Source organism: Megascapheus bottae, chromosome 8 (assembly GCF_031878675.1).
Source record: "Megascapheus bottae isolate mThoBot1 chromosome 8, mThoBot2.hap1, whole genome shotgun sequence".
Lineage (NCBI taxonomy): Eukaryota > Metazoa > Chordata > Mammalia > Rodentia > Geomyidae > Megascapheus > Megascapheus bottae.
In genome coordinates, this window is record NC_143516.1 from 14956896 (window position 1) to 14982805 (window position 25910).

Sequence of the window (25910 nt, forward strand, 5' to 3'; positions counted from 1 at the left end):
CTTCTCACCATTGAGCAGCATAAAGTCAGCATTTCAGAATTGAGCTTAACCAGGCCACTTTTCTACATACAGCAAATTAAACCATGTAATTCCTGAAAAGGCGTGGAGAGGTTTCAAAGAAATATTTGAGAACATCTGCAGCAAACAACTATGACAACCATACAAATAAATGAACACACCAGTCTATTCAAGTTATGTTTGCCTTTAATTTATCCAAACATTTCACATCCATGAAGTCATGTATTTCAGAGGAAATCTAAGCTTATAATATTAAATTTAAAACATTACAATATTTACAAGACAACTGACGGAAAACTTGCTAGTATAAAAATAATACAAATATTGTATTTTTCTTCTGCTATTTGCCAGCACAAATGGTAAAGCAGATAGCTTTGTATCTCTGAAGACCCTGGGTGATTACTGAACATGAGAAACCGCAGATGGGGCAGGTGACTTAATCTGAACTTTCCATTAGTTATAACTTTAGACCCTCAACATTCTTCTTCAAGTTCAGTAGCTCCTTTTCCTGCCTTCTTTTCTCCAGCTTGAATGCTAACTTGTTAGCTTTCTTTTCCACTCGTCGTTCCTGAATGAGAAGATACCATTATATTATAAATCTTCAAACGGATAGATGACTTCCACAAAAGTCCACAAAAGAAAATCCCAGAAACCTCCCTTCCATGGGCACTTTACAAATGTATTTTACCTTGCGCTCCTCTTTTATAGCTTGCTTTCTTGCTTTCTTATCTTCCTTGCTTTCATTTTTTGACCGTGGTTGGGCTGATACCTTAGGCAGGTCACTGCCATTAATCATCTGCATTCGTTCCACCTGCTTTGCTGTGAGACCTTTCTTAGGTAAGACATTGAGAGGTATTCCAGTTTTAGAAGAAAGGTGGATTTGCTTGGGCTGAAACAAAAAGGAAATGCACTAGAGTCATTTCCCACTTCTCACCAACACCACGCTAACAACTCACTAACACCATTATGGTTTGAACTTTTCCTAATAGCACTACCAACCCAAAGGAATACAATTGTGAGAACATTTGTAACTCTACTTTCAGTACAAGATATTCCAAAAACCTCAGGACACTAGGACTTACCTTTGGCTGATACTTGATAAGCTGTGGATGGTTGTATAAATTAGAGTATGTACCTTTAAAAGACAAGGAGAGAGACCGGTATCAATTCTAAACACTTTCAGCACAACATCATTAACTCCTATCACTTTCCTGACGTTGGTGTTTCTGTAGTACAAAAGTAACAGTAGGATCTCTCTTAGGAATGGTGTAAAACTGGTTGCAACTCAGTGATGAGAATACTTTTTTCATAAAAGTCTAGCTTCTTCTGAAATATATACACTTCTTTGTAGTTGATGCTAAAACTTTCAGATTAGTGTTATGTTCTGAGTGTGAGGGGGTGGGCACCAGAGGACTCACTGCAGATGGATTCACAGTCCCACTTCTCTTTGGCTTCTTCTAGAACTACAGTAATGAGCTCTTCCTCTTCAGACTCCTGGAGCTCATTTGGTGGCAGGTCTTGGTCCTCAAAGGGTTCAAGGGTATTCAACTTAACACAACTTTTAGTTGAGTTGAAAGAAAGAGAGAAAGAAAGAGGACACAGAAGAAAAAAGAAAAAAAACCAAATACCCATTAGTGTACTGTATGTGATTAGAACAGCTATGGAAACAGCAGCAATTTCTAAAATCACACTCCTGTGCCTGTCACTTCCTGTCAAACTTGACTAGATTTAGTTTCACTTTGCCCTTCCAATTGGTTTTGAACCTCCACTGCTGAAAGTAGGTGAGGTCTGTTTTGCTGCATGACTTTATCTTATATACTAAACAAACATGGGAATTTCCCACAGAAAAGAGGCTTTTTACAAGCTTGGGAAAATCATTAGCTCGTCCATCTCTTCAGAGAATGGACACAGATTCAAAGTGTGTAACTCCTTCATATTATAGCCAGCACCCAGCATCTGACCTGCTTAATCAAAACAGCATATCAGTTTCTGAGATATCACTTGGATGCAGATGCTGATGTGTACATAACTTGCTAACTCAACGCTGCTAATCCACTGGAGAGAAAGCTCCTCATCCTTACCACAAGCATCTGTCTCTGAGAATACCCAGCCATTTCAAGAGGATACAAAAATGTGTAAGCTGGAGTCATTATCCAGACAGAAGCTACAAGCTCCAATTCCAATGAGTCTTCCTACTTCCCATTCTCACTGTCATCCTACCACAACATCTGCAAGTCAGAGATGCAGACAGTGGTTCCCTCTATGTTCTCACCATCACAATTCAGCTTCAAAACTCTTCATACCAAAATATTATTTGGGTAACAAAGGATTTTGATGAGGTGGCTCGTTCCTCCTAATTTGGAGACAGAAAACATGCAGCAAAACAAGGAAAAGTAAGGTTGCCATACTTCTCTGCCTTCTCTTTAAAGTAGTCATTCAAGACTTCCTGCAAGCGGTTGCTGTCCACCTGAATGGCACCTTCCAACTCAGCATTATCCAGAGCTCCAATTTCAACATCGTCATACTGTTCATAAAACTTAAACAGAAACATCAAGATGCCACATGTAAATGCTACCTCTATGTTAACTTTATTCCTACGATACAAAATCATAACCATCGTTAAAATATTAGCAATGCCTGAATCTCAACCACAAGCTGGATGGGAAGCAGCACACTCATGTCATCCCTGCTCTATGGGGAATATCAATAGAAGGATCAAAGTCTAGGCTGGTCAAGGGGAAAAAGGTGAGACCTCACCTAAAGCAAAGCCTGCCTAGCAAGTACAAGATATACAAGGCCCTAGTTCAACTCCAATGACCACAAAAACAAACAAAAAGGAAGGGAGGAAGGGAGGAGGGGGGGAGGGAGGGAAACCATGTCAATGAAAACATTTTAGGTATTTTTTAAAAAATTAAGTCAATGGCCGGGAATTTGGCCTAGTGGTTAAAGTGCTTGCCTAGCATGCACGAAGACCTGGGTTTGATTCCTCGGTACCACATATATAGAAAAAGCCGGAAGTGGTGCTGAGGCTCAAGTGGTAGAGTTCTAGCCTTGAGAAAGTCCAAGGACAGTGCTCAGGCCCTGAGCTCAAGCCCAGGACTGGCAAAAAAAAAAAAAAAAAATTAAGTTAACTAACCAATTAATTTGTTTAACCAGCAACAGGGTTTGAACTAAGGGCACCAGTTTGCTTGTTTGCTCAGCTGGCACTTTACCACTGAGCCATGTTTCCAGACTTAGTTTTTGCTGGTTATTTTGAAGATGAAATCTTCGGATTTTTTTTTTTGCCAGGGCAGGCTCTGAACCACAATCCTCTAGATATCGGCCTCCTGAGTAGCTAGAATCACAGGCAGGAGCCAGGTGCCACTTTATGTGGTGCCAGTACATTTAGATTCCAAGTTAGACTGAAAACCAGGTTCCATTCAACACGATAAAGAAAATGGAAAGAATGAAAAGCTAGTCAGAATTCTTTACCACAGAACATTTTTACAATACTTCCAAATCCCTTGACAATGTAAGACCAAAAGACTGTGGAATTGAATACAGCCTCCTATTAATATATAAATTTTGTTACTGTTTAGGCAGTGTTTATGATATTACTGAAATGCCGTTAACATGGTTAGGCTCTGGGGAAGAATAATGGGTGTGATGTATCTCTTGCTCAGAACAGCTGGGCTCTCTTGACAGGGAAATTTACACTTGTGAGAACATAGCAAAGTTAGAACTTGTATATTGGGTTGATCCTGAAGGAAATCATTCCTTCACTGGCTCACATTTACTGAACAGTGTGAACTCCTACTATTTGCCAAAGACCACTTTAGGGCTTGCTCACATTCTTATGTGAGCAAATCACATAAGAATCCTTGCCCTTGGGGAACTCACATTCTAATCCGAGACAAACTTGTGCAGAACATACATAATAAGCATACAAGAAATGTCAGGAGGCAGTAAGTGCTGCAGGACAGGACAGGACAGGTGGACAGCCGAATCTGCACAAACAGGCTGTGGGACGGGTCTGCACACCCTGCAGCCAGGCTGTCACAAGACAGCTAAATCTAGTGTATTTCTATTCAGGCTTTTAAAGCATCTTATATACTACTGCGTTTTTGTTCATTAACATTAGTTACTGTAAGTAATTGAAAGATGTGGTATTTGGGTTGTGCTCGGGTTGATGCCTAGGAAAACAGCAAATCTTACAGACTGTGGTCAGAAAACCAGAATGTCTCTGACATTCTGAACACCAGGCCTTTGAAGCTATACACATTCATTCCCAAATTAAATCCAGCATGGGTTTATGCTGTTTTAACAAAAAGGAGAGGCTGTTTCCAACCCTGAACATTTTAGCTTTTGGGTTCAATCTCACTTTAAAAAAAAAAAAAGACATTAAAATGTCATTTGGGGGGCCTCACCTTTTCGAATCTCTCATCGTGTAGGGTCAGCTGCTCATTTCTCCTCATGACTGAGGAGGTCATAGAATACTCTGTAAAGCGACTTCTTGTTTCCTCATTTGAGAACAAGTGCTGCTCGCTGACTCCACATGGGATCCCTGGGGAAGACATGTCATCTTCATCTGTCATTGGGCCTGCAGAGCCGCAGTCACCATCATCACTCTCTTCCTCATCATCCACATCTTCCCACTCACAGCCATCCTCATCCTCAGAGTTCCTAAGGACAAAGAGTCACATGACCTGTCAAAACAACACTGCCAAGACAGCCAAAGACAAAATGATACACACATAACACTGGATGCATTTTAGAAGGGCTCGAGGACAAGCAGGAACTGAGATGTCACTTGAATACACTATCTGGGAAGACGACCAATGAAGTAGCATTGGGATCTTGAACTTCACCTACTAGCATGTCTCAAACTTAAATATTTTCTGCTCTAAAATACCAAAGTGTCAGATTAGATGCTCTCTTTCTGCCATTGTAGCTAGCTTCCCCCACCCAATGTGATCTTAGCTCAGGTGACACAACCACATACAATATATCTGTTCCAGCTTCTTCTCCAGTGGGCTTATTGGCCTGAAAAATGAAGTCATCCTCAAGCAGATTATCTGGGTTATCAAAGTCAAAATCATCATCAAGAGCTGCAACAATGTCAGGATCAAAATCCAGTCGAGGGCCTAAAAGGAAGAAGAAAAATTAAACAAGATCTCCCAAGCAAAAAACATGATCTACTCCCTTTACGAGATTCTGGGAGAGTCATATTCTAAAAGAATGACTAAAATTTAAATTCAGCCAGGTATAGGAGCACTTGCCTACAATCTCAGCACTTGGGAAGACTGTTCAAAACCAGTCTAAAGTGAGACTCTACATCAAACAACTCCAGAAAATGGCCTAAAACAATAACCAAATTTAGCCTAATTGGAAAGACACAAGAATAGAAGAAGAAAACTCCAGTTCTTCCAACATTTGTCCATTAAAACCTCTTTCAATACAGATCTACAATCATCAACTTCTATCTATCGAGTGGAATTCAAAACCTTTCACCAGGAAGAATCTGTTAGAACACTAGTAGTTGTATACTGTTACTTTCAGTCTTCCCTACTGTGATTTTTTTTTTTGGGGGGGGGGGGAAGTCATGGAGCTTGGACTCTGGGCCTGGGAGCTGTCCCTGAGCTCTTCAGCTCAAGGCTACTGCCCTATCCTTGGGTCTGGGCATTGTCCCTGAGCTCTTCAGGTCAAGGCTACCACCCTACCCCTTGAGCTACAGAGCCACTTCTGGTTTTCTAGTGACTAATTGGAGATAAGAGCTTCTTAGTCTTAAGTGCCAAGCTGGTTTTGAACAGTGATCCTCAGATCTCAGCCACGTGATTATAGGCATGAGCCATATGGTGCCTGGCCTTATTGTGATATTTTAATAAATCAAAACCTCCTCCTCAGCCAGGTGAGGTGGTTCACGCCTATAATCCTAGCTACTCAGGAGGCTGGGATCTGAGGATCAAACTTCAAAGCCAGACCGGGCACACAAAAGTACCTGAGATTCTTATCTCCAATTAACCTCTAGAAAACAGAAAGTGGGGCTTGACTCAGTGGTAGGGTGGTAGCCTTGAGCTGAAGAGCTCAGGGACAGTGCCTAGGCCAAGTTCAAGCCCCACTACCTACAAAAATAAAAAAACCCAAAACAAACAAAAAAACAAAACAAAGCTCTCCTCCTTCAGCTTTGTGTGTGGTAGGGGCGGGGGAGTAGCAATACCGAAGTTTGAGCAATACCGAAGTTTGAATTCAGGGACTTGCCGGGCAAGCACTTCACTAACTGAGCCACACCTTCAGGTTTGTTTGTTTAGTTATGTTTTTAGAAAGGCTCTTTGGCCAGGGCTGGTCATGGACCACAACCATCCTAACATGGCCTCAGCATAGCTGGGCTCCCAGACACACACTGACATGCCTAGCTTGCTGGTTGAGATAGGCATCTCGATTTTTGCCTGGACTGGCCTCAAATTACTATGCCTCCCAAGTGGCTGGAATTACAGACAAGAGAAACTGTACCTGACCATTCAGTTATATTCTTTCATCTGTAAAAATAATGAGCTCAAGAAAATCTTTTCTCCTGAGAAAACCTTCCCCGTTTCAACTTGATCTAATACAGATTCCAACACCATCTTCTACCCAGGAACTCTCCTGTTGGGGTGTCCTTCTAACCTTGCCCTTCTAGCAAGCTGAAATTCACGCGCTTCCTGATAGTCATGTTCTTTGCTTTTGTACAGTCTTCCATCTGGATGCCTTTCCCCACTCCTCCCTCCCTCTTCATTCTGCCTTCAACACAGGAAGACACCTGGGGGCTTGGGCTGTACCTCAGAGGTACAATCCTTGCCTAGCGCATGTGGGTCCCATTCCCAGTACCACAAATAAGAAAGGACAAACCCAAGCATCACTTCCTTGGAAGTCTTGCTCAACTCCTTGAGCCTGGGTCTGGTGTCCATCTATCAGCATTTAGTGCCCATTGACTACTTTTCCTACAGACATACATTCCGAGGTCAGGAACTGTGCTTTATTACGGTCTAACACGCAAGACACTGCCACACAGTGGCAACCCAGTAGTATAAATTAATAAATGAGTGCTATAGGGCAATGATATCGTGTTAGCCAATAATTAATGTAACTCTGAAAATGCCAAACACTGTTTCTGAGGACTTCAGTGTTTCTTCTAAATTACAATGTTGGTACTAAAAAATTTTTACAAAACCACATATTACTGTTTTAAATCGCAGTATTATCTGTAACAAATGCTTAATACCACTGTTATCTTTGTAAGAGGTTTGGTGAATGTTAACATTCCTCCACGAGAGCCACACAAACTGTTTTCCCACATTCCTCTCCAAATATGATTTCTAAAGACCTATGCTTCTGATAGCATGATCCAAATATCTGCTGACCACATCCATCCCAGCCTCAGGATCTGTACTCTGAATTCCAACACATCTCAATGGATTTAATTCTTTATCAGGGCAGATAAAATTCTACATCATTCCATTTCCTTAAATAAGTTGAAGAATTTAAACACACCTGAAACAGGAGCCGCTTTATTTAGCAATCCAACATCTTCCTCAAACTCTGATGCAAACACTGATGAAGGCAACTTAATTCCAGTGCTCTTGAAAAAGAAATTACAACTATTAGGTTTATTGAGAAAGTATACCTCAATTCCTATACAGAGATGAAATGTGCACTCTCTAAATTCATGTTAATCTCATCCTTCACACTGTGACCATATTTGGAATCAGGTCTGCTACAGTTTGTATGCTCTGAGTCATGTTGAAAATTACTCCCCATTAAAAGACATTAAGACGTGAAACTGGTTGATAAGAGCTTAAATGTCAAGAATAGATTCAAGCATTCATGGATTAACTGGTTATCTGGGGTTATTAGTAAAAGAAAATATATTAACTCCTTAGAGATAGAATTCATCCAATGAAGTCAGACTGGTGAATCCTACTTCACTGGCCATGTGAACACAGAGCTAGGAGAATGAGGAAGGAAGATGGAGGAAGACTGGAGTGATGTGTCAAGTCAAATTGTCCAGAAGCTCCAGTAGCTATGGCTCCACAACTCATACGTTTCCTGAGCACTCCAAATGGAAATGGCCCTACCAATATCTTGGTTTCACACTTCTGACCCCCAGAACTTGGAGAGAATAAATGCCTATTGTTACAGCCATCCCAGAAAACAGTTACAACTACGCTCTGTCCCCTGTGGGTGCAGTTATGTATTGTAGACATGTATTTCATCCCATGCCCACGTAACTGTACTACCAACTCTCCCACAATGCTTCCTATTACTTTATCAAGAACACTATGCCATTTAATCCTAAGCCCAGTGGCATCTACTTCCTGTCAAGTCAGAGTAGAGGCTGAAAAGATAAATATTACAGTACACAGACTGTCCTTAAGAGTTTCTGAGATTCAAACCCATGCAAGCTACATAAACATGTGCTAGCCTACATTCCCAACTGGTCCTTCATCTTCTATTTCCTTCCTCAAGCTAACACCATTAGGTGTTAGGTCACTGGGTACTTCATCCTGTCTACAGTCTGGCAGTAGGCAGGATGCTGGGATGGAGGCTCTTACGAGCTCACTGACAGTGCTCCAAGCTGGAAGCCTCAGGACCACGCAGCAAGCTCTCCTCAGTTCCAAAATGAGATTGTTAGTGATATAAACATGGGTGAAGATTTTTTTCATTGTAGATGTTTGTTCTTTTTTTTTTTTGAAGAGCTTTACTGAGATATAATTTGTATACTATATAATTTAAAGTGTAACACTTAGCAGACTTTTATACATTAGATTACCCCTTAATACTGTGATAAATACACATCATCTGTTTTAAAGGAATATTCCATATTCTGTTGTGCCTGGAAATGATGCAGAAAAAAGGGTGGGAATGACACTAAGGCTTAAAGCCACAAACAGTTCTTGCTACTGACATGGATTCTTCATGCAATATTTTACTGGGCACTGTCCATAAACTTTCTCAAGGCTATTGCTCTACCACTTGAGCCACAGCACCATTTCTGGCATTTTCTGTGTATGTGGTACAGAGGAATTGAACCCAGAGCTTCATGCATGCTAGGAGACACTCTACCACTAGGCCATGCTTCTGGCCCCTCAATTTGTTACCCTAAGAAAATCTGTTTGGGCCAAGAATTTGGCATAGTGGCAGAATGCTTGCCTAGCATGCACGAAGCCCTAGGTTTGATTCCTCGGTACCACTTACATAGAAAAAAGCCGGAAGTGGTGCGGAGGCTCAAGTAGAGCTCTCGTCTTGAGAAAGTCCAAGGACAGTGCTCAGGCCCTGAGTTCAAACTCAGGACTGGCCAAAAAAAAAAAAAAAAAAGAAAATCTAATTAAAACACCACCAACAAAAAACAATGCATATGGCTTTTTCATGGTACTCTGCGATTACCTTAATATTCTGAAGGCAAAAGGTGGGGAGGGGACCGGCTTGCACCTCACCCAAGTACCTGTGGGAAAATTTTCAAGCCTTGAAAAGTAAAAGGAGAGTAAGAACTGCACAAATGGTCATGTGGAGTGTATTAATCTCTCTCTGGAGAAGTGTCTGCAGCAGCCCCTTCTCTCCTGGGAAACCAGCCCGTTCTCAAGCACTTGTCATTTCTATGTTGCTTTCTACACTGCCTTGCATTTTGTTTCTAGGATTTATTCAGGATTCCTTCTCTATCCAATTTTGGTGGTTTGAGACAACTAAAAAGAATAATTTACAGTTTTGCACAGACTATAGAAAATAGCATTTTTGTTTCAAAAATTCAATCCACTTATTCTCGTAAACCAACTAAATTGCCCATGGAATAGCTTTGTTCTGTTAAAAACCAAAAACCAAAATTAAGATGAATTAAGAAATAAATACATGCTAATCTTATACTGGTCAGTACAGTTCGACCACAGAAATCTTAGTACTTTAGAAACCTTTTCTCCCTAAGAAAGATAAAGCTATTGAGTCACTAGACCCCTGTCCTGCCCTCAGTGAGGTAGAGAAATGAGCCAACAAATAACCTAACCCTAATGCGGATAGGGCCTTGAGGAAGAAAGGACTAGAGAAGCTAACTCTAAGTGGCACTGTGGCTCAAGGGGCAGGGTGGTAGCCTTGAGCTGAAGAGCTCAGGGACAACACCCAGGCCCAGAGTTTAAATCCCATTATCAACCAAAAAAAAAAAAAAAAAAAAAGAAAAGAAAAAAGAAAAAAAAATGAGAAGCTAACTCTCCCATGACTGAGGTTTGGTAGTAGATGGGGAGCCTTATAGGAACTTGCTTCTTTGGGGTAATAACCAGAAATCTAATATACTACTCTTCTCTTTCAACATGAACAACAAGAAATATGATCACACCTTCCTTAAGAATTGCACAAGCAAGGATAGGATTGGGAAACAAGAAGGGAAACTGGTATCCATTTCATCATTTCTCCTTTATTTATAATCCCAATGAGTGCGCTTTTCTTTTAAGTGCCAGGAAGTACAAAACCTTCCCACACAAGGATGTAGCTCAGGCCCGGAGTTTGGCCTAGTGGTAGAGTGCTTGCCTAGCATGCACAAAGACCCGGGTTCAATTCCTTGGTACCACATACATAGAAAAAAGCTGGAAGTGGTGCTGAGGCTCAAGTGGTAGAGCTCTAGCCTTGAGAAAGTCCAAGGACAGTGCTCAGGCCCTGAGCTCAAGCCCAGTACTGGCAAAAAAAAAAAAAAAAAAAAAAAAATAGGATGTAGCTCAGTGGTACAAAGATTACCTAAAACACACAAGGCCTTGGGTTCAATAACTAGCCTTCATCAAACCCAATTCTCCATAGGAATATTTATATTATATGAAATAAAATAAAGAAGAGAAGCATACAATTAACTATCCTTGACATAAATGAGGGGGGGCGGGGGGGATGATCTTACCGTCATATAAATGTGTTCTCTGATTTGTATTTAGAAGTAGTCAAGTACACTGTACTTTTGTTGAGAGCAGCAATGGGGCACTTTGTTATAATCTATTTTTGCTGTACTCTTATGGGAAGCCTGTGCTTATACATGTGTGATAGACTTACGCCTTTCTCAACGGTGAGGTTCTAGTGAGATCAGTTTAGGATCAGGAAGTAGATGCTACCATTACAGAACATCAGCTGCTTTTCTTTTATCGAGAAGTCTGCCTCCCACAAGTATGTGTATCAATCAAAGTTCTGACCCTGTAAAAATGCTGCTACTGAGGATACCTGTCACCCGAGAGGCGGTGACCTGCTCTCTCCTAACAGTGGATAATAAGCACACATGTGGCTCTAGGTCTAGGCCAGCTGTCTTTTTCAGAGCAATAAACTTCTTGTCCTAATTATTCTGACTTAAAACACAAGCCAGTGGTTTCTACAGCCATTCCCTCACTCTTTCACAGTGAATTGCTGAGAAGACTTACTGGAATTACTAGCGTTTCTTCTTTCTCATCTCTGCTGCTGTATGTGCCAAAGCCACTGGTAGGAATCAACTCTGAGGGGCCAGAGGGTTCCTTCAGGTGTTGCAGGTAGTCATAGTCATCATCAAAGAACACACCGTATTTCCTCTGTTCTGCTCGTCTTTCTTCATCATTTACCTTGGATAATGAACAATACGGAATTACTACCCCTCCCATGGCCATGTCTCAGAAAACTTACATGAGCACAACTTCTAGCATATGAACACTGGCTGATAAGAACAAGGCACAAAATCCTTGACTGACTCAGGAAATTTAAACCATAAGGCTACATAAAATTGAAATGAAATGAAAACAAGCCAGATGTAGTGACACATGCCTACAGTCCCACTTCTTTGGGAAGCTGAGATAGATCACTGAAGCCTCGAGCTGAGGACCTACCTGTGTGATGTTGCAAGACCTTATCTCAAAATAAAAATAAAAATAACTTCTAGAGGGCCAGGAGTTTGGCCTACTGAGTGCTTGCCTAGTATGCACAAAGCCCTGGGCTCTATTCCTCGGTACCACATACTCAGAAAAAGCCAGAAGTGGTGCTGTGGTTCAAGTGGCCTAGCCTTGAGAAAGCCCAAGGGCAGTGCCCGGGCCCTGAGTTCAAGCCCAAGGACTGGCAAAAAAACAAAAACAAAAAACCCACTAGACATTTCTGTGTAATGCTTCAATATAAGAAATATAAACACTTGCTCTACTGTGTATTTGAAAAGCTGAACAATTTAGCAGCTTTGGAAAGTGTAATTTCTTAAATTTATAAGAAAAAAATTAAAAATTTTTGGGTGCTAGTGTAAGGCTTAAACTCAGGGCCTCAAACTCTTGCTTGACTTTTTTGATCAAAGGTGCTGTGCAACCACTTGAATCACAGCTCCAGTTTTGGCTTTTTGCTGATTAACTGGAGATTAGAGTCTTATGGCCTTTTCTGCCAAGGTTAACTTTAAACTACAATCCTCAGATTTCAGCCTCTTGTGCAGCTAGGATTACAATAGACATGAGTCACCAAATCCTGACAAGAAAACTTTTCGACCTTCAACTTTATGAGAAAGCTAAAACATGGCTAAAGTTCTCAGCTCTTTTTCTTACATCACCCTGTCTTAGCAAGTGTACTCTAACAATCAAATTAACCACTTCCAGGCTCCCTCTGTTGGAACCAGATATATTTGATGAATTAAGTTGACCAGAAGGCAAAATGCAGTCTGTGAAGACACTGAAATGGCAGGATCCAAGGGAAAGCAGAGGTTGAGCAAGTATTGTCTCCTAATTGGCACGACACAGCATTGTAACTGGTAGTTTAGTAATTCTTGATCATTGCTCTATCAAGGTTTTTTCATTTTAACATCCCAAATAGATGCTCAATCCCTCCAGTCCCAATAAATATAAGTGATACAGGAAAATCAGCACCTAAGTATGAAAATAGTCACACATCATTTTTAAGCAGACCAATTATTTGAGAATAAGAATGGGATAACAATGCACTATGAACAGGGGTTGATGGTATAGTTCAGTGGCCGACCACTTCCTGGGCATGATACTCAACACCCCAAAACAAACTGAACAGCCCACCTACGCTGGGTGCAGGACATACTTTCTGGGTAGGCAACAGAACTCTTTGGGGTGCAGTCTCATCTGCTGCTAAAGGATCTCGTTGGCTTCGGTGTACCAAGTGAAAAGACACAGCCTTCTTCTTCTCTATAAAGGGTTTTTTCTTCCTGTGAGGCTTGAAAGGGAGAGAAACAGAACAATTAAAAGAGAACCATGACCTTCCACGTACATCTTAGGTGAAAGCTGAGCAGATTTTTTCACATTTCCATTTCTACTACTTGCAACTAACTGCGGCTGTATTTTATAGCATTCATACTTTACCTTCCTTAACAAACACTGGCTGGGCACCCACTCTGTATGTGTACAACAGTGGAAAAAAAAAATCAGAAGTCCCTGCTCTCAGCAAGCCAATCAAAGACACATTGATGTTAGGGAAAGAAAATCAACCATGGCCATGTGTAGGCACCTGATAAGTTTCTCTGGACTAGGTGCTCTATTGATTGATTGGTAAGGGGGCCAGGAACACCCCAGACTAGAGAGTTCCAAAAAGGTAACACTTCATCTTACCCGCTAGCCAAAAACCACCATCCCTTTGTAGATTCTTATTCGACCCTTCAAGTTCTCTAACCCCATAGCAAATAAACTGACAGCTGTCACTCTTGCCTTTAGGAACCAGAAGCTTCCCACTGGCATTGTATGGATCTGCCCGGGTCTGCGGCTATTCGAACCTGTGCAGGGCCACAGCCACCAGGGGTAAACGGGAGGCCGGTCACCGCCCCCATGAAGCGCGGCCGGGTGGGGAGTGACCCATTTCGGGCCCCAGTGCCGCACACACAAGCTGCTTCTCCGGCCAAACCCAGCCGGCGCCAGGCCCCCGGCCTTCCCGGCACCAGTGCGGCCGCACAAGTGTGCTCACCATGCTGTCGGTATCCGCGCGGCGCTCACCCTCAAAAGGAGCCGCGGAGTCTCAAAAACACCCCTCTAAAACTGCGGCGGAGGCCAAGAACCGGCTCCAAATCGCGTCCACGGGACCCCACTCACGTGCGACCCCACAGCCCGGCGGCACGTCACGCCGGAGCCCGTGACCATGAGCCAATCACCGAGGAGCCGGTAGGCCGCGGCCGGAAGTTACGTCAGCTCGCGCCGCCTGGAGGATCGCGAGAGCGATCCGGGGGCGTGGCCAGACTGGTCCCCGCCCCCTCGTCGTGGTGGGCGGTGCTTGTTCGGTCCGCATGGGAGTGGTGGTGGCCAAAAGGAGTTTCTTCTTGTAGGCGAACTTCCTTTTACAGGGACCTCTGATCTAGCACTCCTGTTCACGAATACCCCTGGTCTTTGTCTAACCCTGGAAACAACAACAACAACATACCCTATACAGGTATGCGGCAGAAAGGTGGCCACCCCTCCTGTCACCTAGATCGCTTCCCGGAAGGGGCGGGGCCAGTTGCTTAGCAACCGAGGCATCCAGCCTGGGGCTCTGAACAGCTCCAGACTTGTGGTGCGTTTGGTCTCTTCATCAGTTAAAGATGCTCCTCCATCCCTCTCCCTAACACAGTTCCCGAGCCTTGACTAAAGCAGCATTGGAAGTTAAATACATACACACACGCACACACACACGTCTGCGTCTTTAATCCCTCATGGTTGCTTGTCTTACACAATGGACACGAATGGACTTCCCAATTCTTCTTCAAGTACTTTATCAAGGAGACTCTTCCTAAGAGAACACATCTAGCCAAGGTACCCAAGCCCTCCTGGAGCTTAGGCAAGAAATGAATGGTGGAAACAAAACTTCATTAGCTGAACTTCTTCTTAATTTCTGTTTTCTCTTTTAAATGTCTGAGTTAGCTCGAAATGGTCCTTTTATTGCTTCCAGTAGATGGCCACGACAAATATTTGTGGCTCCTAACAAAGATTATAGAAATTATTTAGGTTAGGAACATGAAATGTGTTGCGGTAAGGCCTTGTATCGCGAAAATATAGAGTACATACTAGACATTTGTTATTATTTGTTATGTGGAAATAAGATCTGCGGGCAGGATTTGTTTCATTTCAATCTGATTTAATTACTTATGTATCCAGTGCATGGTGCCGGCAATAAATATTTAAATGAATTCATGTTTTGGCACTTTACCTGAATTATCTCATCTCTCCCGTACTATGAGACTGAGAGGTACTATTATCTTCATCTTATAAATACTAAAAGCAAGGTATAAGTAGGTTAAGTGATTTGCTCAAAATTACATTAACTAGTATCATGGATTTAAGGCTACAACACTTGACTACAGCCTAGCCACCTAACCATGCTGTAAACTTTGTCATGGTGGTTGTTCTAGAATAATATGCTTTCTTTGCACATTGCCTAATATAAACATTAAACACACTGTGCTACGTATTTTATATTTATTACATTCCGTGAAGTATATTCAACAATGCTAACCCAATATTACAACCTACGCAACCTTATGAATTGGATGCTCAGAGAATCAAAGGTACTTATCCAAGGTAGCAGAGCAAACAGAAGAGGTAACAAATGAAGCCCATCCAGAAGGTGTGGATTTTTACCTTTATTTTACACTGCTTCTCAAAGGCAGCTAGCCAATACATTGTATGGATGCTATCTTCTAAATATCCCAATGTATCACTTTACTTCCTATTTTATTTCATTTATTATTTTTAACATGCTTGCATGGTAACCAAGACTTTATATCATCTGGTCTCCAAACATTAGTGCAATGTTATATCTTTTTATTCGGCTAATCAAGACTCAGCACTGTTAAACTGTAGTTTTCCAATGTACCTGAGAGAGACGGGCACTCTCTTTTGCTCATCTAAGGGCTCTTCATTTCCCTGCCCAGGTCTTCACCTCCTGAACACCTAGCTTGAGTTGTTCCCAAAGGAATAGCAAGAGTGTTCTTGAGAGGGATTTATCCCAAACAGCCTTGAGATGGGGTTTGCTGGAATTCCTAAAACAAGAAGCAATGAGTGCTAGAGTGATTAGTTCAAAACATCTCTTGAGAATTTACTTTCAGAGTGCTTCAGTAGACTGTGAGAAGAGAGATTTTACTCAATATATTCACAAGAAAGAGAATGGATTATGGAGACTATCTGAGGGCTTAAGAAGTTTGGCTCAGGGCCAGGGCTGGTTTCTATGTGTTCAGCCGCATATTTTGACCTTTCAATGTTTTCTAAGAGTCTACACAATTTTACCAGTGCCTGGGAATGTTCGAGGCCCCAGCTTGGGTTCAAGCCTGTAGGGAAACAGAGCTCACAGCTGGCCAGGTCGCAGAGCGGTCAAGGTACTCTGTGTTTCTGTCAGGAGACAGAAAAAGAAAAAGAAAGGTGGGGTGTGGGAATATATATCTTCTCTGCATGTACAAACATTTTTCATACTCTTCCAAACTGGAGCCCATTCCAAATATTCACACTGTAGCCTGTCGTTACACTACTCACAAAAATTGTAAATTTTTATTTTCAACAGAGACCAGCTTAGCAACTACTCCCCACAAATTGCTTTGCTCAAAGCACTTTATGTGTATTGACTCAAAAGTTCTTATAACAGGATTGAAACTGCTATGGTATTATCTTTTGTTATTAAAAGCTTTTGGAAAAATTTGAGATTAAGAAATAGTTAAGTGACTTCTGTCTTACAGAGACGGTAAAATTTGAAGCCAGAATGGAACTCAGGCATAAATTTGACTGTACTCTTAGCCATGCAGTGGACCCTATTAAAAAAATTCCCCATCACCAAATATTTAGTACATAAGATGAAGGTGTTTTAGATATTGTTTAATACAGATCTCTGTATGATTTCCTACCAGTAACAGCAATTGTCACAGAAATATTCTACTAATGGCACTAAATCCAAATGTTGTTTCTACTTTCTTAGTAGTATGCTGTAATTTATGGTATCTCATTTAAAGTGATTAAGCAGAATTTCTGGCTTTGTGTAAGCTTGGAAAAGTTTTTTTCTCCATATGAAATTAACTCAGCCATTGAAATTGTGTTTATCATATTAGCTCCATTTACATCCCAGGCAGTGGTTTTTCTACTTAGAAAACTACTTTCCATCAGCAACACTCAAAAATTCCTGAACACCACGAAACCAATGTACACAAAGAAGTAGAAAAATTGCTTGGGATAGCCAAACTAAATAGACTTTGAAGCAGAAACTTTAGGAGTTATAAATTATATGCCTGACAATATTAATAGTGTTTACAAAGGTTCTTAATTTATAAAAAGAGAAAAATGCCTCCAGATGAATATACCAAGACATGCACAGTAGCACGGCTTGTAATAAAGAAAAAACAACTTAAAAGAACCATTAATAAGGAATTAATTTTAAAAAAATGAACTGTTCTTACAATGGCCGACTGTAGAGCTGTTAAGGAGAACAGATCAACATAGATCAAAAGGAAAAAAACTTGAGAATATTCTGGAAGATGGCAATTTTTGTTAAAAGCCATTAGAAAATGAAAAGCAATTTACACTGAAACACGATAGTGCAGGCAGAGAAAATACCTGGAGACTTTGCAACAGCAATTATCCTCGAGGAGCTGAGGAGTGCTACAGGAGAACTTGGTGTGTTTGTAAGGAAGATGGGACACACCTGTGCCTTCTCTGTCTGCCAGCAGCTCCCACGGGGGTCCCTTCCCTCACATAATACAACCTGTGCACATCATCACAGACATTTAAAATTGTCTCTGGATGATGTCTCATAATTCTTTTTTGTATATTTTTTATTATAATTACTAGAAGGGTTACATTATATTCACCAGCTAGAAGGTGCATTACTTCATAAACACTGATACCCTTTCTCACGTCGTGGTCTCCATTTCCCTTCCCCTACCCCCACCCTCAAAATTCTAATACCTTGTAAATACCTAAGACAAAATAAGCACATGCATTTGGGGGCCGGGAGTTTGGCCTAGTGGTTAAAGTGCTTGCCTAGCATGCATGAAGACCGGCGCTCGATTCCTCGGCACCACATGCATAGAAAAAAGCCAGAAGTGGTGCTGAGGCTCAAGTGGTAGAGCTCTAGCCTTGAGAAAGTCCAAGGACAGTGCTCAGGCCCTGAGCTCAAGCCCAGGACTGGAGAAAAAAAAATAAGCACATGCAAATTGTTCTACTGTATTGTTTAAGGTACAAGGCAAAAGTATATGTCCAGTACTGACGCCGTTTTTTTTTTTTTTTGCCAGTCCCGGGCTTGAACTCAGGGCCTGAGCACTGTCCTTGGACTTTCTCAAGGCTAGAGCTCTACCACTTGAGCCTCAGCACCACTTCTGACTTTTTTTCTATGTATGTGGTACCGAGGAATCGAACCCGGGTGTTCATGCATGCTAGGCAAGCACTTTAACCACTAGGCCAAACTCCCGGCCCCTGATGCCGTTTTTTTTAGAAAACAAATTTTGTAGTTTTGATTTGTTTATTCTTCTAAATGTAACGTTTTTAGATAGGGAGGCCTGCTTGAATGACCTATGCTGTATATAAGAAGTAAAGATACTTAAATGCAACGAGAGAACAAGTTAGGAACTCACATGTTCTGCTTCAGTGTTGTCAGATGGTAAGTTTTAAATGGTAAAGTTGGGACTCCTGTCTGCATAAAACAAAACACATGCTAAAGAATTTCTGCATGATTAGCAAGGCAATCGCTAGTGATGTTACAGTTGGTTCTAAGGTCAACCCAAAAAGCAGAAATATCTATCGAGCAGGAATATTAAGAAGTCATCTTTCACAGAGAGGAAGAGAAGCCGGTGTGGAGCCTCCACTCAACAGATTTTACCTGTCTAGAGACTGAACATTGCTCAAAGATGTGGGGAGGCAGAGCCTTCTTATCATCTTTTGTAAATTTAAATTTTATTTTATTTACATATGCATTTTATTGTTCAAAGGTGTTGTGCAGAGGGGTTATTTTATGTCATGCAATGAATACATTCCTCTTTACAATGTCACTCCTTCCTTCACTTTCCATCTTAACATTTGTGTGTGTGTGTGTGTGTGTGTGTGTGTGTGTGTGTGTGTGTGTGTTTTGTCCCTTGTGGGACTTGAACTCGGGCCTGGGTGCTGTCCCTAAGTTCTTTTGCTCAAGGCTAGCACTCTATCACTTTGAGCTACAGTGCCACTTCTGGTTTTGTGGTGGTTAGTTGGTGATGAGAGTTTCACAAACTTTGCTGTCTGGGCTGGCTTTGAACCAGGACTCTGATCTCAACCTCCTGAGTGTCTAGGATTGATTACAGATGTAAGCCACTGGTGCCTGGCCTTCCTCATTGTACCTAGGGAAATACCAACATTTCCCTACAAGGCTGTATAGTAGCAGTAGAATGTATGCTATTCTAGCTGTCATTGCTTTTGTTCTTTTAGCTCATTCTTACCATGTAACTTGGTGGAAAGTGAGCCGCAGATTACTCCCCTCAATGTAAAAATGGGAATGACATTATTATTATTAATACTCCATAGGGTTGCTGTTGGGTTAAATGAGGAAATGTGTGTGAAATGTTTGGACTTGGCCTGACTTTCAGTAAATGTTTGGTAAATGTGAGTTATTATCCCCTTTATAGCTAAATGTAGTAATTCCCCTAAATGCATTATGTCGTGGGATAGCCGCCCAAAACAAGGGCCTCCAGCATCTGGGATATGTCAGGGTCATGAGCTTTGCATTAGATCAAATGCATGTAATGGAATTCTGTTCACTTGCATACTTTTTCACTTCCCTGGATCCTATCCTTTTACTTTCTATACATTTCTGGTACTCCCCAGATTCTTGAGAGTACTTGGTTGGTTTCCAAAATGAAAAAAAAATCTAATTGTTATTATAAAGGTGATGTAGAAGGGTTATAGTTACATAAGTCAGGTAAACAGTACTTTTCTGTTTGGACAATGCAACCCCTTCCCTCTATGTCTCCCAGGTTTCCCCCTCCTATACTCACCTACAAAGTGTAGAGTCCATTTTCAATATAGTGTCTAGTAGAGTATCACTTCTGCAGATAATGGTACTCAAGCAAATCTTTCATTTGCGTCAACTCCCTTGCTTCTAGTAAATTTGTATGCTCTCATCCTGTTTGTCTGGATGGGGGATGGGAGGTCTCATGCTGTTACACAGGCTGGGTTTAAACCTCCAGGCTTCAGAGCTCATCCTGTCTTGGCCACCTGGGTAGCTGGGACTGTAGGCAAGTACTATTATGCTTGATTTCTTTTTAATCACATAGTGTCTTTATATTATTTTGGCTTTCTGTTTACTGTTAATTCTAAAGTACATATTTGATTGGTGAATAGACTTGGAAATATACTTCTGAATTTTCTGTACTGTGCTTAAGTTGCCTCTAGTAGTTTTCAGTTTTATTCACTCTAGCTTTAGGAAATAGATGTCATTAATCATTTCATCTGTTTTCCTTTGAGTAACAAATTATTGAAACATTATTGAAAATTATTGAAAACCTAAAAGTACATGGGGCTGGGCTCTGGTGACTCACACCTGTAATTCTAGCTACTCAGGAGGCTGAAATCTGAGGATCATGATTCAAAGCCAGCCCGGACAGAAAAGTCCCCATGAGGCTCTTTTCTCCAATTAACCACTCAAAAACCAGAAGTGGAAGTATGGCTCAAAGTGGTAGAGCCCTAGCCTTGACCAGAAGAGACCAGAGACAGTGCCCAGGCCCTCAGTTCAAGACCACGACCAAAACAAAAATTATGGGGAGTTGCATCATTTAATTTATGAACTTCAGAAAATGAGAGGGAATACGTTTATTGGCATTAGTATTGAGGGAGGTGGTGTCTCTGCCTGTCAGTGAGCATCAGTGAGTATAGGGGCTGGGAGTTTGGCCTAGTGGTAGAGTGCTTGCCTAGCATGCACAAAGACCCGGGTTCAATTCCTCGGTACCACATACATAGAAAAAAGCTGGAAATGGTGCTGAGGCTCAAGTGGTAGAGCTCTAGACTTGAGAAAGTCCATGGACAGTGCTCAGGCCCTGAGCTCAAGCCCAGGACTGGCAAAAAAAAAAAAAAAAAAAAGTATAGACCTGAGACATTCATGCACTTCCACTATGCATCCAGGTAATACAGCTGTACCACAGCTGCTCCTTGTACGACTCACTCTGCTGAGTCCCATTCTTACACCAAGATAAGATATTAAACCACAGGTGGAAATTTCCACACCTGAGTTCATGAGACAAGTAGCTGTCAAAACACAGATGTGCTAAAAATATAGTATAAAATTACTTTCAGGCTATGTGTAAAATATACACATGAAACATAAAAATATTTCTTGTGTGGACTTGGGTCTCATATCCAGAATGTCTCATTCTATATATACAAATCTTCCATAATCTGAAAAAAATTGGAAACAATTCTGGTTCTCAGCTAAATGAAAGAATCAGGCATGTATTCCAGCCATGAAGTAAAAATGGATGGTGTGAGGTTTACTGGATAGGATGTGTGAATTTAGTATTGGTCCAATATAAGGAATATTCAAATATATTTTTGCTATATAATTTAATCTCCTAAATAAAATATTATTCTATCTTATTTAAAATTAAGCTACCATGTAAGACCCTGGTTAAATTAAAAACAAATACTGGAATCCACTCAGCTGATGTGTAAATGATTTCCGATGCTATAGTCTCAGAGACAAAGTTAGGAAATATGAAAATAGTTTATTAACTTTTTATTATAGCTATTTTTTCATGGGGTCTTAAGCTACATTTTCTTTGGAAGAGTGTCATCCATTTGTCCAGATTCCATTACAGGTGATGATGATTTTCAGCTTCCACTGTGTGTGTGTGTGTGTGTGTGTGTGTGTGTGTGTGTGTGTGTTTAAATATTTTAAATTTAATTGTAAAGGTGATGTGCAGAGGGGTTACAATTTACATGAGTAAAGTAACAAGTACATTTCTTTTTTTCATATATTTTTATTGTAATTAATAGAAGGGTTACATTATATTCACCAGATAGAAGGTGCATTACTTCACATATATTGATACCTTTTCTCATGTCTTGGTCCCCATTTCCCTCCCCCCACCCCCATCCCTCATCTTGTTTTCAAATAACCAAATACCAATATGTCAGATAACAAAGTGAGATACTATAACAATATGAGATAACCAAGGGACAGCAAAAGAGATGAGAGATAACATAGTACATTAAGGACAACAATCACTCATTATATGGGTTTTGTTTTTATAGAGGTCCTTTCATTTAGCGTCATACTATATGGCCTTATGTATCTAGGTTTTGCTCTATTGCAAATCTCTGCTAGGAGAGCCCAAGGTTTCTACTGATTATGACAAATGAAGGAAACCATTGAGCATGAGTACATTTCTTTTAGAACACTGTTACTCCTCATTTTTTCCTCACTTCTCCCCTCCCCCCACCACTATGTTGGAAAGTTTATTTCTAACATGGTATCTAGTGAGTATCACTGTTGAATTGGTTCACTATTTGTTCCACCTACTTCTGTGATTCCCGTTCCTTTCCCTAATCAAATAAATATATACACAACAAAGGATACAGAAATAAAAAACAGTGACAACAGGGAATAAACCAAAGGAAAAAGAAAGATAAAGAAATAATTAAAAACAGTACAATAAAAAACATTTCCATAACCAGGCGTGGTGGCTCACACTTGTAAACGTAGCTACTCAGGAGGCTGAGATATGAGGATTAAGGTTCAAAGCCAGCCTGGGAACAAAAGGAACTAAGAGTATTTTTTATTGTCAGGGTAATGTATAGAGTGGTTACAGTTACATTCTCCAAGTAGTAGGTGCATTACTTCTCAGGTTTTTGTCCCCATTTCCCTCCCCTCACCCTTTCCCAATCATCTTGTTTTCCCCCATTCCCTTTCCTATTTCAAATAAATAAACATATATACAATATACCAGGCAACAAAGTCAGATACAGTAACAATATGGGATTAACCAAAGGGCAAAAAAAAAAAACAAAAAGAGAAGCAAATAACAGCATGTTAACAACAATCACACAAGATAAAGCTCTTGTTTCCATATCTAGAGATCCTTTCATTTAGTCTTCTTCTATATGACCTTATGTACCTATGTTTTAAGCTATTGTAATCCTCTAGTAGAAGAGTCTTGGATGTGTACTAATTATTACAAATGAGGGAAACCTTTTGTTCTGGCTTACTTCGCTTAATATGATGTTTTCCAAGTCTTTCAATTTCCTTATAAATGGGGCAATGTCATTCTTTCTGATAGCAGCATAGAATTCCATTGTGTATAACTACCACATCTTCTCGATCCAATCATCTACTGAGGGGCATCTGGGTTGGTTCTGTATCTTCCCTATGATAAATAGTGCTGCAATGAACATCATTGTGCTTTAGTATGAAGGACCTGAGACCCTTATCTCCAATTATCCTCTAGAAAATGGGAAGTGGGGCTTGGTTCAGGGTAGGGTGGTAGCCTTGAGCTGAAGAGCACAGGGAAATAACACCCAGGCCTAGAGGTAGGTGGAAGCCTTGAGCTGAAGTGCTCAGGGACAGTGCCCAGGCGGAGTTCAAGCCCCATGACCCACAAAAAAAAAATTTCCATTTCTTGGAGTTCATTTTGATAAGCATCATTTTATAGGGTCATATGGACATACCTATTGAAACACTGTGTTTCTCTCCTAAGAATATCCTTTGTTCTCAGTGTAAGAATGCTTAGAGTGCTATTTAACCATGTACAAGTGTAATTGTTTTTTACCAACATAGATTTATAAACATTCTAGTTATTACAAATGAGGGAAATCATGCAGTCTATGTTCCTTTGGGTCTGGCTTGCTTCATTTAATATATTTTTTTCCATGTCTTTTCATTTCCTTATGAATGGGGGAATGCCATTCTTTCTGATGGAAGCATAGAAATCTGTTGTGTATATATACTATGTTTTCTTGACCCATCCATTTACTGAGGGGCAACTGGGTTGATTCTGTATCTTAACTATGGTAAATAATACTGCAGTGGACATGGTTGTACTGGTGGCATTAGTGTTGGTTGGTTTATGATCATTGGGTAAATGCCTGGGAGTGGGATTGCTGGGTCATAGGAAAGCTCTGTGGTTAGTCTTTTGAGGAACCTGTATACTGTTTTCCAGAGCGGTTGAACTACACCAACTGTGTAGTAGAGTTCTTTTCTGGCCACATACCCACCAGCATCTGTTATTAGTTTTTTGGAGTTTTTTTTGATAATGACCATTATGAAGTGAGGTGGGATTTCAATGTTGTTTTGATTTGCATTTCTTTTATGGCCAGAGGTATTGAGCATTTCTTTATGCGTCAATTGGCCATTCTTATTTCCTCTATGGAGAATCTTTCTTTAAATGTCTAGCCTTGAGCGGGGGCTTAATTTTTTGAGCTCTAAGTATAGTTTAGATATGAGACTCTTCTCTGATATGTAGCTAGAAAATTTTTCCCCAATCTGTGGGATTTCTATTTATTCCACTTGCCATGACCTTTGCCATGCAAAACTCTCCAGTCTAATGCAATCCCATCAATCCAGGCTTTCTGATTTGTTGTGTTTCTGAATCTTTACTTAGGATCAGCTTCCTCTTTGGAGCCCAGATTTCTTTCTGTTTTTTTTTATTCCCCCCCCCCCAGAGATCTCTGGCACTCGATTGAACCCAGGGCTTTGTGCATTCCAGGCAGTGTTATGCCACTGACCTACACTCTAATCCTCTGGTCCAGACTGTTCCCTGAATCTTCAAACCAATATCCACTCAGATTATAGTCCATTTGTCTACATGGACAGTCCAGCAAAAGGCAAGTAAGACAACTGAGACTATGTGCCCAAAATTGGATCCCTCTAAATGTGTTTCCAAAATCTCCTACCCCTCTTAGACTCCTCACCCCATCTTCTATATGTCTTGCTCTACCTTTGAGTCAATCTTATTTCTGCTCTTTTCTATATTGGCAAGTGGCACCAATCATCACCTGCCCAGGTCAGCCATTTGATAGATAGAGATGCATCAGTTCCCACATGTAACAGTCACTTCCAAATTCATTTCGATAGTCAACATCTTGGTTGGGGCCATTCCTACCTCTCAATCAGATTATGCTTCCAACATTGCATTTTTCTAGCTAGTCCATAATAGCTAGTGTGATTAGAGCCAAATGTGAGTTTAAATTCTTTAAACATAGTTAAAAATATAATTTAATTTGCTAGTGGTTCATGCACATAATCCTTGCTACTCAGGAGGCTGAAATCTGAGGATGGTGGTCCAAAGCCAGCCTGGGCAGGAAAGTCATGAAACTCATCTCCAATTAAACACTAGAATACTGGAAAGTGGTATTGTGGTGCAAAGTGGTAGAGCAAAGAGCTCAGGTACAGGGTGCAGGGTGGCCCAGGTCCAGGTTTTGAGTTCAAGCCCCATGTTTGACCAAAAAAAAAAAATAGATCCCTGTTGTCGTAAAGAACATTTCCAAATTCTTTTGACAGATGCCCAGTAGACTCTGAACTTTCAACTCAAAAGGAGTAAAGCACTATCTGAAGAGAATACAAATTGGCACAAACTACAACTAGGGTTTTCTCAATTTTTTTATTGAGGTAACTTTTCCCGATTTTATACACATATATATGCATTTATATGTACTTAGGAAAGCTAAACAATGTTCTAAGGCACTTGAAATTGTGCACAGCAAAGTATCCTATTTTATTATGCCACTAGATAGAGCACAAGTTTGCTTCTTAAATAACACAAACACCAATATGGAATATAAAAGATAATACACAGTCTTTCTTTCAGGTTACAATAGTGGAATACATAACATATGTGTGTATACTTGTAGATATTTATTCCCACATACTATAATACAGTACAGATTAAGGACAACAAAAAGAGAAAGTGTCAGGTTAATCAGTGTACAGTTCCAGTTATTTACACACACAGATCTTCTACTCTGTTATCTGAAGGTCTCGATCACTCACTGGAAATCAGG

General features: G+C 40.7%; 2 protein-coding genes across 2 annotated transcripts in view; both read right to left on the reverse strand.

The window, feature by feature from the left end:
• Positions 1 to 25910, reverse strand: part of Phactr2 (phosphatase and actin regulator 2) — a 381904-nt gene that overhangs the window by 188839 nt on the left and 167155 nt on the right. The window lies entirely within an intron of this gene.
• Ltv1 (LTV1 ribosome biogenesis factor) lies at positions 187 to 14105 on the reverse strand. The gene is made up of 11 exons (XM_090338006.1): positions 13912 to 14105; positions 13039 to 13170; positions 11412 to 11585; positions 7525 to 7612; positions 5000 to 5141; positions 4425 to 4680; positions 2427 to 2554; positions 1437 to 1576; positions 1101 to 1153; positions 707 to 907; positions 187 to 586 (listed from the first exon to the last, which is right to left on the reverse strand). Exons 1-11 carry the CDS (start codon positions 13912 to 13914, stop codon positions 476 to 478), a joined length of 1428 nt encoding a protein of 475 aa, XP_090194132.1. The 5' UTR covers positions 13915 to 14105; the 3' UTR covers positions 187 to 475.